Consider the following 19,602-nt stretch of genomic DNA (forward strand, 5'->3'; position numbering starts at 1 on the left):
TTGGTAAGAGGTTCCCATAATTGTGGAGCACAGCTCTAGAATTTTAAAGCAGACATGTTTAATGCACACAAATCAGAAGTTAATATCACAAAATCAACTCTTTGGATTTCAGCATTTGCTTTTCCTGATCAGCAGTGCCTTGTGGTTCTCCTTTATCTTTCTGTGTGTTTTTTGCTGTTTTTCTGTATTCAACAATTCTTTCTTGGGGAAAAAATCTTCATGTAAAAAAAGACGGACAGAAGGGATTGAATGCAATTTGCTTCATTTAAATTACTCCAGTTTTGGTTGCAGTTTTGAGGACATTTCTTGTCTTTGCCCAAAATAAGCGACCTCAAGGCCAGTGCACTGTAATGTCAGAAGCAGAGCTTGGAAAGGTTTACTAAGGGGTACTACGCCTTGTAATGGGGCTGTGGTGCCTCAGTGGGTTAAACTGCTGAGCTGCTGAACTTGCTGATCAGAAGCAAGGTCCATGGGGTGGCGTGAGCTCCCACTGTTAGCCCCAGCTTCTGCCAACCTAGCAGTTTGAAAACATGCAAATGTGAGTAGATCAATAGGTACCGCTCAGACGGGAAGGTAACGGCGCTTCATGCAGTCATGCTGGCCACATGTCCAAGGAGGTATCTGTGGACAATCCCCCAGAAGCAGACATGATTAGACCTAATGTCAAGGGGAAATATTTTACCTTTACCTTATGCCTTGTAACAGGAACAGCAAACTGCGCCCCTCCCTTAAAAAAAACTTTTCCCAGGTCTGGTCAGAAAACACAAGGTCAATGTGGAAAAGCTAGGATGGATATATTCCATTCTTATCTTTCTCCTTTTGTCTTAAATCCTGTGATTTATCAGTAGAGGAGAGAAGCTAAGTTGTCTTCCTCTAAAATAGTCAGAAATACAATAACTGTCCTGCAAGCCATTAAGAATAGCAAAACTAGCCTTGTGCTATAATGCTTGTCACTTGTATACAATCATTCTCACTATCACAGATCTCCCAGAGTATGTTCTATGCCTTGTTAAGGATTATTATCTGATTGTGAACAGAAACCTGTTTTACCTCTTAACAATCCATGTTTTTTCCTATTCACTAATGGAAGCAAATGGACTTTCCTGATTTGCTTTCATTATCTTGGCAAGAATGCTGTCATCGCTGCCCTCTTATTTGAACTGTTTTGTAGCTTGGCAGAGGTTGCAGACATCCGTAGAATCAATGTCAAATAGGACCTGGAGTAAACAAAACAAATTTACAGATCTCAATATGTTCTGGAAAGGATGTGAATGGTAACAAATGTATTTGTATCATCCAGTTTCTCATCGCTTACCACACATAAAAGGAAAAGGAAATGAAAATACATTTCATGATACCGCTTCAAAATTATTTCTTACATTGATATTTCTCATTTTCCCCAACAAGTCTAAGGTGGCTATAGAATGGTTCCAAACAAGTTTCTGGGGTAGATGGGCTGGACATCCAGCAAGATCTAGAAAGCCATATGTTTACTACCACTAGAATTAGACCTATTTATGCACAATGTCTGGCTCGGTAACAACAGCACAGATTGAAAGTACTTTGCTTTTGTTAGTACAAGGTCTGTTAACTCAGACCATGATATTTTCATACTATCACTCTATACCCGGAATATTTAATCTGAGAAAGAACTATAGGTACAGAGTAGAGAAGACATGGAAAGAAACAAAGACCCCCATCTACATTGCCATTTGATGCAGTTTGAAACTGGATTATATGGTCACTCTAGACCAGGGGTCATCAAACTAAGGCCTGGGGACCAGATACGGCCCTCCAAGGTCATTTACCCGGCCCTCGCTCAAGGTCAACCTAAGTCTGATATGTCTTGAAAGCACACAACAACAACAACAACAACAACAACAACAACAATCCTATTTCATCAGCCAAAAGCAGGCCCATTGAAATACTAATAAGCTTATCTTTATTAAAATTGTTCTTCATTTTAATTATTGTATTGTTTTAAAGTGTTTTTGCACTACAAATAAGATATGTGCACTGTGCATAGGAATTCATTCTTTTTTTTTTCCAAATTATAATCCAGCCCTCCAACAATTTGAATTTATTTGGTCCCATCTACACTGCCATATTATGCAATTCAATGCAGTTAAACTGCATTACATTAGTCTAGAGCAGAGGTTACCTGGCCCTCTGTTTAAAAAGTTTGTGGACCCTTGCTCTAGTTTAACTGCATTGAATTGCATAATATGGCAGTGTAGATGGGACCAAATAATTCTGGTATCTATGGCTCTTTGATCTTCAATTCCCACTGGGATCTAATCATTGCTCCTAAGTGTGTTCTCTACTATTAAGGTTGGTTCTTATTTGCAGGAAATGTCTAATTTGGGTCTCCTAACATTGTTATCTGTTCAATGCAGGGCACATGGACCTGATGCAGTTCTGATGGCAGAAGGTAATCTTTTGGCAGAGCTAACCCAATCACAGATGTTGCATATTGCCCAGCAGATTGCGGCAGGCATGGTTTACTTAGCATCACAGCACTTTGTGCACCGTGACCTCGCCACTCGGAATTGCCTGGTTGGTGAAAACCTGCTAGTGAAGATTGGAGATTTTGGGATGTCCAGAGATGTGTACAGCACAGATTACTATAGGGTAAGAGATCTGTTGCTTTTAATATCCGTAGCTTTGGTTTTTTATTTTGCTGCAGCTACTGATCCTGGAGTCTGTCTTGCAACATGTTCCTCTTATTATTAGCAGGGTTGAGTTTCAAGTCCCTTGAGAAATGCCTGCTGTTGAGGGCTTCAATTGTATTATATTTATTTGACTTCTATCTGGGAGGTCTAGGTTAAAATCCAAGTTAATGTGAGTTTTCTGGGCTGTATGACCATGCTCCAGAAGCATTTTCTCTTGATGTTTCACCCATATCTATGGCAAGCATCTGCAGAGGTTGTGAGGTTTGTTAGGAACAAGGCAAGTGGGGTTTATATATCTGTGGAATGTCGAGGGTGGGAGATATATCTGTGATACATTCCCCAGATATATAAACCCCACTTTCCTTGTTTCCAACAAACCTCAAAACCTCTGATGATGCGTGCCATAGATGTGGGTGAAATGTCAGGAGAGAATGTTTCTGGAACATGACCATACAGCACAGAAACTCACAACAATCCAGTGATTCTGGCAATGAAAGCCTTCAACAACACCTAAGTGAAAATCACTTCTCATAACTGAACTGAAGACCATTGAGCAATTCATTAACTATTAGACAAGTCTTTCTATTTGTGAAACATAAATATGGATTGTAGATTGATTTATTTGTTTTTGATTCCATGTTTTAATGTTAAATGAGCTTGTGTTTTATGATTTAATTGACAATTGCATGTTATTATCGTTATCTTAGGTTTCTGTATGTGAGGCATTAAATTTTGCCATAATTATGTTGGAAGCCATTTTGAGTCTCCCACTGGGGTGAGAAAAGCGATATACAAGTGAAGTAAATAAATAAATAAATGTAGATTGTCACTATGTAAATGCTTTTAAAATTAAGACACTTTTAAAGGGGTGACAGCTAGCTCTGCACAATATACAAAAATGCAGCTTTGGTGGCCACAAAATATGTAGTACTGACTACTAAATCCATGGGGCCAACAGGAGGAATGTCTGGTCTCTTTCCCTTGCTTATGCATTAACTTGGATTATCCTTATGTTGAGCTATTGGACTACAGTACTCCTCTGACCTAATGTGGTGCCCATGAGTTTAATTTAAAAACTCCAAGCAATCTTTTTTCTCTCTTCATCAGTAGCTTACAAGTTTCTTCTAAGGGCTGAGAGCTTATCGACAGACTTGTATGACCTGAATAAGGAAAAGGCATTTTTCAACAAATGCTGATTGCTCAGTTTGATCTGTCACATTGATTTTTATAAAAACTGGCAGAATACTCATAGCCACCCTATCTAGCCTGAAATCTGGAGAGACCAGATCTTACTGAAAGGAGGTGGCAGCAGAGTTAATTAAAGAGACATGCCATAGTTGACAGTTAATAGTTTGCTTTTTAATGAGAGGCATGCTTCTAGTATTAGTATTTGGTGCCCTGTCTTCTTTTCTCAGTGTCTGCCTTCTGATGATGACATAATTCTGTCCTTGTGTATTTGTCTGAATTCTGAACTCATTGTAGAGCAGGGTTAAGTCATTGCTTCTGAACCAATTTGTTAAATATACAAGGGACTTTGGAGAAGATAAAAGCTTGAATGCAAACTGATTATTTATGGCTGTCTTTGTTGTTACTTCCTCTAATGAGGCAAGTGGCTGTGGTTATTGCAAAGAAGCGAGTCATGGGCTAATGGCTTTGATCCCTAGTAAATGAAAGGTCATGTCCATATGGCACTATGGTCAGAACATTTAACCATCTCTGCCAGCTCATTCTTTATTTAGTGGGATGACTCTGTGAGAGGACAGAACCTATTTTCAGCAGCTCTATTATCTGAGACAGCAGGCTTCAAAAGTGAATTGTTACATATGGTTAGTGGCAAGTCAGAGGAAATGGCACACAAGGACAGTATTTATTTTCATACAGCTGTTTTTATTAGGAACCAAGGAGAAGACTTTTATTTTGTTTTGCATTGTCTGTTTGTTGCTTCGTTAATCCAGACCCAGCAATTAAAAAAACATCTGAACTAGATTTTTGTCATATGTTGTCTTTTGGAACCGTAGGGTTTCCAAGCCACTTGATTACATCACATTATACAAGGGAACTTGGGATGGAGAAGACAAACTGATTTGCAACTGTGTGTGGAAAAAGCCTACTATTAACTTGTTTAAATCTATTTCAGTAGGTACCTTAAATGGAGTCTTCATCCCAGATGTTTTTAGACTCAAATTTTGTGTCATATTTGTAGTTTTGACAAGCAATACTTCCTGTAGGGCAGTGATAAGGGAGATGACAGCCTGTAGTATAGTTGTGGCCCCTGAAGCCTACTTTTTGTGCCCAAATACTTGGCAGTTGCTCCAATTCTCTTGAATCACCTCCAAAATTTGATTGTTGTTAGGCTGATTTTCATGCAAAATTTCAGACCAAAATGTCAGAAACCACCTAAAAAATCTGAAAGTTTAGCTCTTTTCCAAATCTCCGCAACTCCCGATTGAAGGATAATAGCTGAAACCTTGTATCAGCAGTGGCTGCTGAATCTGTTGTCAGTCAGGTAGTGAAAATTTGGGTTTTACACAGAATTTCATATGTGTTTACTATGGTGCTAAATCTGTTTGTGGAATACTTGAATAGCTTCTTTAAGGTTCAGACTAAACACTGAGTAGGTTCACTATCCACTGACATGGAAACTATCAGTTCACCACAGCAATGCATATTTGGCAATTAGAGATTGGGGAGTTGATTGAAAATCTTTCCTTTTCATCCATTCCTTGTCCACCACTTTTTCACTTCAATATACACAGCAGAGCATGAGGCAATAGAACAGGGTACAATACGATCCAGCACTTGAATCAAGGGAAGGTTCTTCCCCATCATACAGAAATTTCATTAGATGTCTCCATTGACCTGAGTAAGGAACTCATCACACAGGGTGAATTCAGCTTCCTAGGATGCTTTCACCATGTCTAGAGGACATAGCCCCATGCCGGACATCACATGCTGTTATCTGAGTTCTGGCGGTAGTCTCACCCCCAACCAGGGTGAAAGTGTTGTTAGATGCTTTCCTCCCAGCAAGGGAGGCTTTGCTGGGAGGGCGACACTTTCTCCATGTGATAGGGAAAGCATCGCGGAAAAGGAGCTGCACGCAAGGTGATAGATTTGCTCCACTGCTCCCTCTTTCCTCCCAGATGCCAAATAAAGTGGGACGTTTCGCTTGGCCTTTATGATGAAACTGTAAGACTGAAGTTGCACAAAGGCTTTGATCTATGCTGCAAGTGTAGTCAGCCATTCATATTTGTGGTTTAACTTGATTATTCACAGATTTGATTAATATGGTCACTCAAGGAATCTCTAGGGCCTCATCATAAAGGCCTGTCTCACTTTGGTTGGCTTTGCTGAGAAAGGAGAGGAGCAGCAAGGCCCCATGTATAGCTCCCTCTCAGTATCACTTTCCCTGACATGTGGGGGAAGCATCACCCTCCCAGTGAGACCCAAGCTAGCACAACATAGGAAGCCTCCCGTGTTGTGGGGAAAGCATCCAGAAAGGCTTTTGCTCTGTTTGGAGACAGGGCCTCTGCTAGAAGTCACACAACGTTATGTGATGGCCGGCGTGGAGCTCCGTCCATTACACAGGGTGAAAGCATCCTAGGATGCTGAATTCCTCCCATCTGATGAGGTTGTTAGTCCTCCAGTGTTGACTCTGTGGTCAACTTCCAGCAGAGGAGGACCTAGAGCAGTGGTTCTTAACCTGTGGGTTCCCAAGTGTTTTGGTCTACAACTCCCAGAAATACCAACCAATTTACCAGCTGTTAGGATTTCTGGGAGTTGATGGCCAAAAGTTCTGGGGATCCATAGGTCGAGAACCACTGACCTAGAGATTCTTAGAGAGAACACATATCTAGGAATCTCTATGACCAACTTCTGCTGGATTCCTAGGAAGGTGTATTCTCAAATATTTTTTTAAAACCCACATTTTAATGTGCGGTTTCCCTTCTTTGGCAGAAGCCCTGTATCTCTAAGCCCAGTGAATATGGAGGGCTGATTGTAGAATTCAACATACCCTGTTCCTCAAGACAATGATGTAGCACAATGCCCAAAGCTCACTTACTGACCTAGTTTCTCATTCCTCTGTGTCTCAAGCACAAGGCACAAACAGGTACCTTTCCAAGCACATTTAGCAAAGCAAGGATTATCCAAATGTGGTTGGCTAGAGTTATTCGTAGGTTTGGTTCATAGGGAATCATATTTAGGAAAACCTAGTGATGGAATATGACACAATCACAGTAGACCAACTGTAGCACCCAGTAAGTTTGAATCCTTTGACTAAATACTCTGCTGCTAGTTGTTGTATCAGTTGTTCATTTGTCTGGTTTGTGCATTTTTTAGCTTGGCAATGCACAGTGGAAAAGAATGTAGCAGTTCCTTGATAATTGTGCTTATTAACGTGTTAGAAACTGGCACTCCAGATGCTTGCAGTGATTTGCTGAGATATTACTTTGCATCCTAGATTACGGTCTGCAGCTTCTCCCTTTACAATGAAAACAAGGCCAGCTCCTTGCGCTCCGATAGTGAGATTGTTAATAATATTCGGGACTGTGTAGGCACAGCTGTTAAGTGACGCTGCAGGGACAACTGTGGAGAGAGATAACCTTTGGATAATTGGCATGTTGTGCCGTTGCATGGTGTTAGCGACACAAGCGTTGTTTGTTTTGAGCCTGCCTGGAATAGCAGAGCAGATAGGGTGGGAAAATATCTTAATTACCCTGTGTAGCAAAGTATCATATAATGAAATGATTGTTTACCCCCGTCCCGGAAACCCAGGCCACCCAAGCCTTAAGACAAGAAGAACATAGATTACTCATTATGTGTTTGTTTATACTGTCTTAAGTGCATACCTCCCTTTCTCCTCTTAAAGGCATCCGTTTAAACAGCTAATGAAATATGAAAAGGGATGCTATTATAGTATTATTATTATTATTATTATTACGATCTTTATTTATATCCCCCGTCTTTCTCCCCATGGCTAACACTCCACACTGATCATGGTGTCTTATTCACAGAATCTTACAGTGAAATTGTAAAGATAGTGTGATCAGGGATGTGAAAATTTCTCTGCCCCAATTTACTGAGCTTTTTAAAATTCCACATATTTTCCCCCCACATGCTTATTTTCTATCAGATTGTGTGACTTGGGGTGGATTTTTGTCACATGGAAATTTGTCCACTTTTTCATGCTTCCTAATGTATTTTAATTGAGACAGCCAATTACAATTTAAATTTTTTTCCATCTCTCATCTCAATCCATTTTTAATCAGCCTCTGTTTTCCCACTGCAAAACATCTGTAAAGGGCAGAAAGAATGGAACAGCAATGCAGTTTGTAAGAACGCAAGTCCTTGAGGAAGACAATGATATATTGCAGATCACTCTTTGTCAGTGGTACTTGGTGAATCCATGCTGAAATTTAAAGATGACATTCAAGAGACTGAATCTATTTGGGAGTTAGGATTTAGCAGTTTGGTAAAATCCTTTAAAGCTTTGGACAACACCTGGAGCTGAGCCACTTCTCCCCTGTGGAAGTGGAAGTTAGCAACCACCACTTTTCTTTTCACTACAATTACCAACTATAGAACCATTTTGCTTTTCCGCCTGCAATACTGCTTTGAACTCAGGAAGAGATCCCACTGAACACAATAGCACTTATATCTCAGGAAACATTTATAAGACCTAGCTGCAGTCCTCCTCATGGTAATTAGTCAATTTAGAAATTAAAAACATGCCATGTCATCATGCTGGAACATAATACAATGTGGCCTGAATACTAAAATTGTGCAGGAATTGCCAACAGAGCAAGAGACTGAGAATTAGGAAAGGAGACCATCATATTGTGTTAATTTTGACTAACCATTTCCCTTCTCACATTAAGAAACATCCTTTGGAGACAATTAATTGGAAAGAATGAAAGGAGAAATGCTTTAAATATGAGAAATGGGAGGTTGCGGATGTAACCAATTTCTGTAGCTTTGTAGATGGATTTTTGAAAAACAAAACAATTTGACATAAACTAAAAAAATAGAACAAGGAAGTTTTTCAGATGCAGTGGGAAACAACCAAAAATATTTCAGAGGTCCATAATGTTTACTTACATGTATGGTTGTAATCTATGAAATGGTCCTGAATGTCAGGAGATGTGGCAGTAGTGATCTTGTGTGATTGTATGTGTATATGCCTTCAAGTCACCTGTTGATTGTGTTGTCAAAAGCTTTCATGGCTGGAATCACTGGGTTGCTGTGAGTTTTCTGGGCTCTATGGCCATGTTCCAGAAACATTCTCACACCTATAGCAGGCATCCTCAGAGGTTGTGAGGTTTGATGTTGGTGAAATGTCAGGAGAGAATGCTTCCAGAACATGTCCATACAGCCCAGAAAACTTGAATCAGCCACCTGTTGATTAATGGCAACTCCGTGAATTTCATAGGGTTTTCTCAGGCAATAAGTACACAGAAGTGATTTTGCCAGTTCCTTCCTCAGAAATATAGCCCAGAGTACTAGGCATTCATAGGCAATGCCCCATCCAAGTGTATTTATAGTACCTCAGTTTCCTATTTCACAAAAAAACCATGTGAATTGAAGCCATCATACTGTAAAAGTAACAATTGCTTGTATGTTAAAATTGATAAACACTCTTTTATGCAATTAGCTCCTTACATTAGAAAACTGCAGAGTCACAAAAACCACTGCTTCAACAATGAATCCTCAAGGAAGCCATGGGCAAATTGTTACATCTCACTCCATAATACAATATTGCCTAAATACAATAGCTAGTGCTTGCCAGAATAGTTCCAGTGATTCATTGATATTTTCACAAGTGTTGACTTTACATTCAGCAGCTGATTCAATTGGTTTCCTTTGTCAAGGATCTGTTACTTGTCAAGAGATGTGGTAGTAGTGGGCATGTGTCTTTGTTTGGGTATGTGCCTTCAAATTGCCTGTTGACTTATGTTGTCCCCATGAATTTAACAGAATTTCACAATAAATACTCAAGGGTGGTTTGCCAATTCCTTCCTCTGAAACGTAGCCTGTAGAGTCTGGTATTTTGTGGTGGACTGTCATCCAAGTATTAAGCAGGGCTGGTCCTACTATTTATTTTTCAACATCTGATGTGGTCATGACAAATTGACACAGGGGAGAGGGCAATATTGTCTACTTTGCTATCTCTGTTGCCATCGGCTGTGTGGATGGAACATAATGAAATGTACGCCCCGGCAAAGCATTAGATGCCCTGAAGCACAATTAGTGGGAATTCTCCTTTTAGCTTACAGTGGAAGAACAATGATTGGCAGCACTTCAAATCCTGTGTCTGAAAAACCCAAGGATAAAAATAAAATTAATTCCTCATTAAAATAAAAGTGCCAGACAAAAAGCAGCATCCAGAGTAAAAAAAGAAAGACCCACAAAAGAGAAAAAGCTAACAATAAAGAAGTTAAATTAAGTCACAAAATAAAGAGCTTATTTGAAAAGGAATGTTTTGTATTTTTGACAGGACACACAAGGAGAAAGAAATAACCTATTTTCTTGGGACAGAGCATCTACCTCCGTGGGGAGTGCTGCCATATTTAGAGCTTTTTGTGCACATTGTCACCAACTGTGCCTCAGAAGACAATGAGCTGTACAAGAGATCCCCATCCGTGGATCTTAAGGGACAGGTTGATTCACACAGAGGAGACTGTTTTTCTAGTTTTCCAAAGATCACCCAGAATAACAACTAGAAATATTTGCTCTTTCTTCTAAAGAAATTTTTGGTTTTAGAGTATGTAAAAGTAATTTTTTGGACTATAAATCCTAGAATTTCCCAGGCATCAGGCATGTAGCCGGGGGGGGGGGGGGGTTGAGGGGCTTCAGCCCCCCCCCTGAAATTCTCATTGTGGTTCGCGAAAAGGCCTTATGGTGCATTACTTAAACTGTTATGTTTATTCATATAATTATCTGATCACCATACTCAATATATCCCATATGCATGGGGGTATTGGGGTAACGATACAAAAGGTTTGCTAGGGTAGACCCTCTTTCACTCAGACTCAGCCCCCCCCCCCCAAAACAAACTCAGCCCCTCCCGAATTGAAATCCTGGCTCCAGGCCTGCCAGGCATCAAAGCTTCTGGAAATGCTGGCCGGCAAGTTTTAAGCATGTTGTTCAATGCAATGGCAGGTGCACTTTATGAACACTTAAATGTGGCTTGCAAGAGCATATATCTATTTGTTGGGAGGTTGGGGCTATTCTCTAGACTTTTTTATAAAATAAAACATATCCTCAGCAACTGTAATCTCTAGAAAGGCAATGCAGAGATGGAAGATGTAGGCTGACACTACACTGCGGAAACAGTGTAGTTTAACACCACATTAACTGACCTGGCTCAGTGTTATGGAATCATAGGAGTTGTATTTTGACAAAGCACCAAGATACTTTGGCATCCGCAGTTGGTCTCATCATAAAAGGAGAAAGGAAAAATGATATGCCTTTTTTGCTTCCCCTCAGAGCCAAGACCAGCCATATTTTCCTTCTCTGCTTCCTTTTGCATGAGTAAGTAGCAACAGTGGCCCTTCCTGGGACTTGGTCACTGCCTGGGCAAAGGGTAGAGATACAGGATCTTGTCCTGTTGTTTCTCCAAGCTCACATCTTTTCTTTGAAGAACTTGCATTTGAATTTGAAGAAATGACTTTAATTCTATGTATTCTTGAAGGCTTTAATGGCCAGAATCACTGGATTGTTGTGAGTTTTCTCTCCTGATGTTTCACCTGCATCCATGGCAGGTATCCTCAGAGGTTGTGAGGTCTGTTGGAAACTAGGAAAATGGGGGTATATATATAAACATTCTGTGGAATGTCCAGGGTGGAAGAAAGAACTCTTGCCTGTTTGAGGTAGGTGTAAATGTTTCAATTGGCCACCTTGATTAGCATTTAATGGCCTAGCAGTTCCAAGGTCTAACTTTTTACTGCCTGGAGGAATCCTTTGCTGCTAGGTGATTAGCTGACCCTGATTGTTTCTTATCTGGAATCTCCCTGTTTTTGAGTGTTGTTCTTTATTTACTGTTCCGATTTAAGAGGTTTTTTTTAATACTGGTAGCCAGATTTTGTTCATTTTCATGGTTTTTCCTTTCTGTTGAAATTGTCCACATGATTGTGGATTTCAGTGGCTTCTCTGTGTAGTCTGACATGGTAGTTGTTGGAGTGGTCCAGCATTTCTGTGTTCTCAAATAATGTGTGTGTCCAGGTTGGTTCATCAAGTGCGCTGCTATGGCTGACTTCTCTGGCTGAGTAAGTCTGCAGTGCCTTTCATGCTCCTTGATTTGTGTTTAGGCGCTGCGTTTGGTGGTCCCTATAGAGACTTCACCAACCTACAATTCCCATGATCCCATAGCATTGAGTCATGCCAGTTAAAGTGGCATTGATTCTGCAGTGTAGATATACCCAAAGAAGTCTGTCACATAATAAGAAAATACAATAATAACATCTACACACAAAATAAATCCTGCCTTTTTCTCCTGGTGTTCCTGCCATTGACTTGCATCAGGTTGATCCTTGCTCCTCTGGCAAATACACATAGGGAGGGAGGGTATTCCTTTAAGTCTCAAGATCCCAAGCTCCTTTAGAGTCCTGCATGTCATCCTCAGCACCTTGATTTCTGAATAAAATCCCCACAGGGCCACAGCCAGCACTGGTTGACATCCTCCATTGAGGTTGTGTAGCATCAATCTTGACATGTAAAGTTCAATGCTGATTAAGCTACAATGATCAAACAAGTGATTTTATAGCCAAAGGAGCCCTGTTATCCTGGCACATGCAGAAGAGGCAGTCAGATGCACTATGTCTGAGAAGGCTTATCCTTGCATAAAAGTCCACTTCCATGATCTTGAACTTACACATGTAGACACTAACAGGATTTTGGCCTCTACCTGATTCTTGTTTCTGAGAAGTTGACTTCAGCTTTCCATGTTTCCACTGATGCTTTGAAAATTGCTTTCTGGATACAATTCCCCAAATCCCCCACCCAGCAGATGCATTGGCTGAGGGATTAATCAAAGGTAACTTTTCAAAGCTTTAGTTCTATTGACTGCTTTGTCGGTGTTCATTCTGATTGTTTGTCTTGTCAGTAACCCAGACGGGTGAGCTTGCTTTGCAGGCTCCTAGCACAAAATGCCTTTTCATTAAGAAGAGCTAATGAATGACAGCAGGATTGTTATCCCCTCCTGGCTTCCAGGCTTTAAATAGTGCTAGGGACTTGAGCTGTCCATGCTAACACAAGAGTGCCAATGTAAGGAAGATGTTGCTTTCCCCCTTCAATCTCTCCAGAAATGTCAATCTTTGCAGACACCTGCAGGTCTAGTTGTCATTGTGTAGCTGCATACCTGTGTGGGTGAGCAATGTCAAGCTCTCACACAGGAGAAGCTAGAGTGAGCTATTGAGGAGTCAAGCAGCTTGCCAAGGCAACCACATGGGTGTTTGAACTGAACGGTCACCACTGGAAGGCTTCTTATGAGATGCTATTTTGGCAAATGGTACTCGAGTGAAATTAGCTCCTTCCTTCTCTTCATTTGATTTTCAACTCCACTGGATGTCATGATGATTGCATCATGTTGGAGGATGTTCAAATATGACAAAGGAGACTTTAAAGGTGGGGATAAAATCTCCTGTAATGGCTGGCTTTCTTTTTGACCTAATGAAAAGGGCTTCCCCTACAGACACACTCTAAGTCTTACCTCCTTCACTTTAGAGTCATCTTCTGTATAAGTGCCTTGGGGGGAAAACAACAAACCAAGCAAAATGATAAATAGGTTACCAGACTGTATTTCTCCTTCTTTTACTTTATTTTTACATTTAAAGAGATTGGCAACTGAACTGAACATAAAGTATTTCATTTTTTTAAAAAAACACACACCAGGTTTTGTGATGATGATGAAGAAAGAGATGGGGTATAATTCCATGGCATAACTTTATGCCATTATCTTGGCCAAAACATAATTTATTAATTAATGAGGGATATGAATAAGGTAAAACATTCCTAGGACACAGATGTGTGCAGATCACTATTTTAGTTCAAACTTTAAATAAGCCATTCACGGTGCTAACACAAAATGAGTTCTGCACTTGGATGGCTCCTTTAAAATTGAGACTGAAGTCAGTAACCTGGAAGCCACCAGCTTCCGTTACATTGAGTGAAGAAAGCAGAGTTTATGAAGGTGAGCCGGAAGACTCCAGTAGAGCTGGGGAAAGTCCAGATGCGATTGTTCCTGATTCCTGTGCCAGTCTTAAGCAGCAGATTCATTATCATTATGCATCATGAGTTTTCATTTCAAAGCTTATAGAGTAGAAAGGTCTGCTCTCACAAGCAGATCTGTTGTTTTTGGCACCAAGATTTGAAAGCTCCATGAGCCGATTTCTGCAGCTGTAATTTTAATTACATGGAGACGCTCCCCTGCCTTCTGTGAAGCACCCGCCCAAAGTCTTAAAGGAATCCGGAGACTGCTGGGCACGGGCAGGTTAAATTACAGTTATTAGAAGGAAGTTATTTAAACATCAAAGTTGACTATCTTGTGCAGAGTACGTGTCCCTGAAATGCACACCAAGGAAAATGTTTGCTTACCATTCCAAACTTCCTCTCATTTATTACAGCTTGCCTGAAAATCGATTGCCATGTCCTGTTATTGTTTTCCTTTCTAAAGAAATGTGCTTTTACTTGGGCAGCAGGGGACAAGGAAGAGTGTCCAGATGGCTCAAGGCAGGTAACTAGTTCCACAAGGAGTCAAAGGCCCAAATACCCTTGTTGCACAATGCTAATAGTTTCCCTTCTTCAAGCACCATTAATCAATGGCAAAGAAAGAAAGACAGAACCTGCTGGGCACTCTTCCTTCTTGGCCACTGTGCCCATGGACTTTGCCCTTTTTCTGACACAGTTCATCCAACCAAGATGTAGATTATTCAAAAGATGCCACAAGGGACAGAAATTCTCCAAAGGATCTCTTTCCTATTCCTGGCAGTGAAATAAGGAACCTGTGTTTTCACAACCTCCCAGATCTGCTCCTTGAAGCATCCCACTCATTTGGTCTAATGATAGAGACAGACTCTCTTTCAGCACTGACCTTTTTAAAAAAAATCAGAAAGTACTTTTTAAACTACTCCACTTTCTGAAAGCTTTGTGAGGGAGCTGCTCTAGAGAAATACAATAGAGAGAAATCATATGTGGGGTGGGGGTGTGCTTTTGAGAACCTTTCCCCAGAAAAACACTGCAAAGTGAATTAAAATAAAGTGAATTAGAATAGCCTCGGTCCTAAAAAAAAAAACTCACATACAATAACTAATGCATCTTACGAAGAAGGTCTAGAATTTAGAAAAAAAAACTGTTTGGACTATGTTACCTATAATCTTACAGATATTATGGCCAGGATCAACACTATCCCTTCTCTAGTATTGATGTAAGGCTTTTCCGTACAGGACAGAAGGGTACTTCAGTCCTTTAGGTCAGTAGGTTGAAGAATTTACTCTTCAGTTTTAACCTGAATATTAATGGAGCTCTCCAAAGTGCTGAACCTAGGAGTTGCTGAACCTAGGACGTGCAGAATCTAGGAGGGTCTCAGATATCTGTAGTTCCTTTAAAGTACAGACTAAAATCTGGTGTAGACTCACCATCTCATTGACATGGAAGTCACAAGCTGTCATCTGAGGCCCACACAGTTAAGCTTTGGCAAATAGCTTGAGTGCCAGACAAAGCCAATAAATACTCACTTTTCATCATCTGGCACCCTTCCAGAAAGTCTTGATCCACCGATATAATGAGTTCTCTTTCCTCTTCTCATGCTTATATTTCTGTTACACCTGTATATCCATCCAAAAACATGTTAAATGTTGCGATGAACAGGTTTGACATATTGAAATCTTTACTGATTAATTTCTGCCCAAAACGTTGTCTAATTAAAGTGTCCTGGATTGAGGACAGCAGCTGTGCTTGTTGCTACCTTAGTAAAAAAATGAGAAGTGTATTAGCCATAATATCTTGGGTCTGTAGTACATTCTGCATTTTTGCTGCTATAAGGCATTATTTCAGCATGGTTTGTTAATGGGGTGCATATTTGTGCATCTTTAATGCCTAACCATAACCAATCTGCAATGATCTCAGCACTGTCCATAAAGGCAACCACTCTCCCTGTGCCTACCCCCCAGCTGACTGTGTATTTTTGGAATTCACCAGCAGTATGCTCAAAATGTTGATGTGGCGAGTTTTGCGCATTTAGAGACTTCGTTTCCATGGTAGCGAGCTTCATGTGCTTGGAGCTGGCAATTCAGGAGAAGGGAACAGGCAGGGAGGATAAGAGACGGAGCACGAGGGAAAGGAGTCATTAAAGTATGCCAATTAGTATGCAATGCCATGGATGTCTTTCGAGCATGCCCCCTCAAAGCAAGCAGCATTTTGTGTCACTGCAGCAGTAGAGGGGGCCATGAATGAGAAGAGAAGGAGTGCTCTTTATTTTTAAACAAGTGGCATACAGAGCTGAATGACAGGTAGCCATTTTACTGACATGAATGTGCCTTGTAAGAGGAAATGAAGGGAGAGATTAAAAATGGCAGAGGTCCCTCTGAGTATTGCTTTGTTGTGGGGGAAGGGGAAACTGTTTGTAAGAATGAGGGGGCTTTATGATCCATGTTGTCACTGCCCTCCCCATATAAAGCAGTTAGAGTTGACTCAACTATGAGTTGCTTAAGTTATTGCTACCAGTGAGAACAGAAAGGCACACACTCCTCCTTTACTACTATTCTTCTAACTGAGAAAGGCAGAGGGGCCTGTGATGCACATAGCCCTGTGTATTTTCTTTCCAGTTACAACTTACTTTTGAGGGACTACAACACTGGCTGTGCTGGCTGGAAGATAAGAGTTTCAAGCTTCAATACCACTTTTATGATCAACTACAGCAGTGGTTTTCAACCTGTGGGTCCCCAGATGTTTTGTCCTTCAACTCTCAGAAATCCTAACAGCTGTTAAACTGGCTGGGATTTCAGGGAGTTGTAGACCAAAACACCTCGAGACTCACAGGCTGAGAACCACTGAACTACAGTAAATCCCATGAATGAATTGGCTTTGTCTTCAAGTTGGGTGAACAATTTATTCAGTGTGTCTCCCCAAACTGGGATTAACCAAAATAATTTAGGTCTGTATTCACAAATGTATTTTTCTATATTCTGAAAACTGATGGAGTATCTGAGGCTACTAGCACATGCATATATTCAGCCACCAGCCTATTGAACTCAGTGGTAGTTATTGTCAAGTAGATGTGTCTAATGTCAGTCCAATGCCCATGAAACCATTTAAATTTAGCCTTGATCTTCATGCACCATTGCAGCATTCAACTGAAAACAAAGCCATTTGGATGAAAGATCCAAAATTGTATGCAGGTTAAAACAGTTTGAAAAAAATACAAATAAAAGGAACTATAATGTTCATAGTGCATTCATTATACCCCAAAACTTGTTGTTGAAAGAGGAGCCCAGCTGTGCTCTAACAAACCAATGCCCAAGAATTTAGCAAACAGCAAAATTCCCTCACATACCAAATGATGGGCATTTGCCTTCTGGGATCCTATCTGGTGTGATGACACTGTATTTCCTCCTCCCTTTCCAGCAATCACACATCAAGCATGACATGCTTCCCAATCATCTGTGGAGCTGAGAACTGGAAGAGTGGCTATGAGCCACACTCATAATTATAGCTCTCAGTCTGAGGCTATTTTGCTGCATACCAAATGCTCCAGGGTCAATCCGTTGTGGGTGTGGTTGGCAGCCATTTCCCCTAAAATCAGTCTGTTGTCTGCTCACAACAGACTGACCCTGGGTAGGGAGCAAAATGGTCTCAGATGGGGGTCAATCTGTTGTGAGTGCAGCTGATTCCCTATCTCAGTTCAAAAGGCAATAGAGGGAGTAGCATGTGAGCAAGCTGATACAAGGCCCACCTCAAGTCTTGAGAGAGGATGACCTCTTCGAAGAGTAGAAGGCTCCTATGAGATTTGAGATAATGGGACTTTAAGTGGACTTTATGTCAGCCTGTCTCATGTATACAATAGAGAGTGCTGGCTCATTTTTGTGCCCAAAGAGCCTCGCACTCTTCTTTCTGACCTAACATCAATTCACTAGAGGGAGATATGCCACACACCACCTTTCTTGGATATTCCAATGCTATGGAGGGCATTCCCCCATCACTACTGTTGACAAGATTCAACTTCCAATTGGCTTCTGTATACAGGAAAAGAAAAGGATGCCAGCCTCTGGCACCCAAATGATTTTGGGCAATTTGGTGGTGGAGTCAGTAAGTGAAAGAAATACAAGCATCTTAAAATAAATTTTGTGGTTGTGTGATTACATGAATATGCATTTAAGACATGTAAAATCTTCTCCTGTGTTAATGCCATTGTTTTGCAACTCTCGGGCAGCTAGTAAGAAGAAGAATTTGACTCTTTATTAGGGGCCTTTACATTCCATATGGCAGTGATAAACCTTAAATAGTCATAAAGCCTCAATAAAAAAGAAACATGTTTTACAATTGCAGTTTGCATTAATTTTTAAAGGCCCAACCATATATACCCACTGAATCAAAGCAATCATAGATCCCATATGATGAACAAGCTTAAGAACCACTTAATATTTAATGAACCTAACCCTCTAACAACTAATAATGTTTTAATGGCACTTGCCCTTTGTTCTGGTGTACAGCCATGCATTTCCAAGGGTCTTGGTTTTGTTTTGTTGTTCTTTTTTTTGGGGGGGGGGGGTTAAAGACCTATTTGCCACCTCTCAGAGCAAGAGGTCAGAAACTGGGTACATGTTTGTGTCTGAGATGCATATTGGTAATGCATTATGAACACTAGACTTTACATCCTTAGTAACAGATCATACCCATTCAGTCTGGTTCTGACACCCTTGATAGTCAGCACAGTGTGCCTGGGGAGCTCTGTAAGTCCAAGAAATATCAGAGAGCAGCAGAATGGTCTGTCCCATTTGGGTTGAATCCCAGATATGCAGAACTAATGGTGGTAATGTCTGCAGTTGAGACCAGAGATGGGCAGCAGTGTAGGGTCCACTCCTGCCTTGTTGCTTATCCCAGAAATCTCCTGTAGAAGAAGAATTCATAGTCTAAAATGTCCCTTGTTGTCTCTTCCAACTCTATGATCTATGCGTATGATGTTGGTTATTGTCTATTGTGACTTGACCTGAGAGTTCTTCATTATGAATGCATGTTCAAGGAAGAGGGATGGGGAGAGCTTCAAATATTAATTTAAATGATCTATAAAATCATAGGGTTAAATGGACATCTGTCAGTTCTCTAATTCACTGCTTTATTGATGCAAGCTGTCCAGAGGCAGAGTCTGCTCTGCAAATGTATTTTCAGCAGTTTCTTGAAGACCTGCAGTCAGGTTTTTGGTTGAAGGCAGCTGTTACGATCTGTCATGTTCAATGTGGAAGAAGGTTTTTTTTAAATAGGGCACACACACACACACACGGATTGAATGAAAAGTAATGACTCCACCTTTGCAACTCCTCAACAGATGGCAGTACTGCTATGTGGCAGGTACTGGCTTGTTCAGTAGACTCTCCTCTACAGTTCCATTTTGGTGGGAAGCCTTAGCATTGAATGGTTGTGTTGTTAAAATGTGAAGTATGGAACCCTGCGCAGACAGTCGGTCAATGAAACTTAAGCAACAAGCAGTCATTGAATTCTTGACAGCAGGAGGTGTCACCCCAAAGGAGATTCATCAGAGAATGCAAGCTGTTTATAGTGATTGTGTTGATGTGAGTACTGTGCGTCATTAGGCAAGCAAGTTTAAAGATGTTGAGGTGGGAACATCTGACTTGCGTAACAAAAAAAGTGTTGGATGTCCTGTGACAGCAACCACTGAGTTTCACAACCAAAAGGTTGACAGATTGATTCAGGATGATCATCA

The 19,602-nt window shown here is 40.7% G+C and overlaps 1 protein-coding gene across 10 annotated transcripts in view; it reads left to right on the forward strand.

Annotated features, from left to right (window-relative positions):
* NTRK2 (neurotrophic receptor tyrosine kinase 2) overlaps positions 1-19,602 on the forward strand; it is a 208,467-nt gene that overhangs the window by 178,095 nt on the left and 10,770 nt on the right. For all 10 annotated transcript variants that reach the window (XM_060762108.2, XM_060762112.2, XM_060762111.2 and 7 more), the window contains one exon: positions 2,397-2,631. In XM_060762108.2, the coding sequence (XP_060618091.2) occupies positions 2,397-2,631 (235 nt within the window). The remainder of the gene's footprint in view (positions 1-2,396; positions 2,632-19,602) is intronic.

The sequence above is a fragment of the Anolis sagrei genome, chromosome 2, assembly GCF_037176765.1.
Source record: "Anolis sagrei isolate rAnoSag1 chromosome 2, rAnoSag1.mat, whole genome shotgun sequence".
Taxonomy (NCBI): domain Eukaryota; kingdom Metazoa; phylum Chordata; class Lepidosauria; order Squamata; family Dactyloidae; genus Anolis; species Anolis sagrei.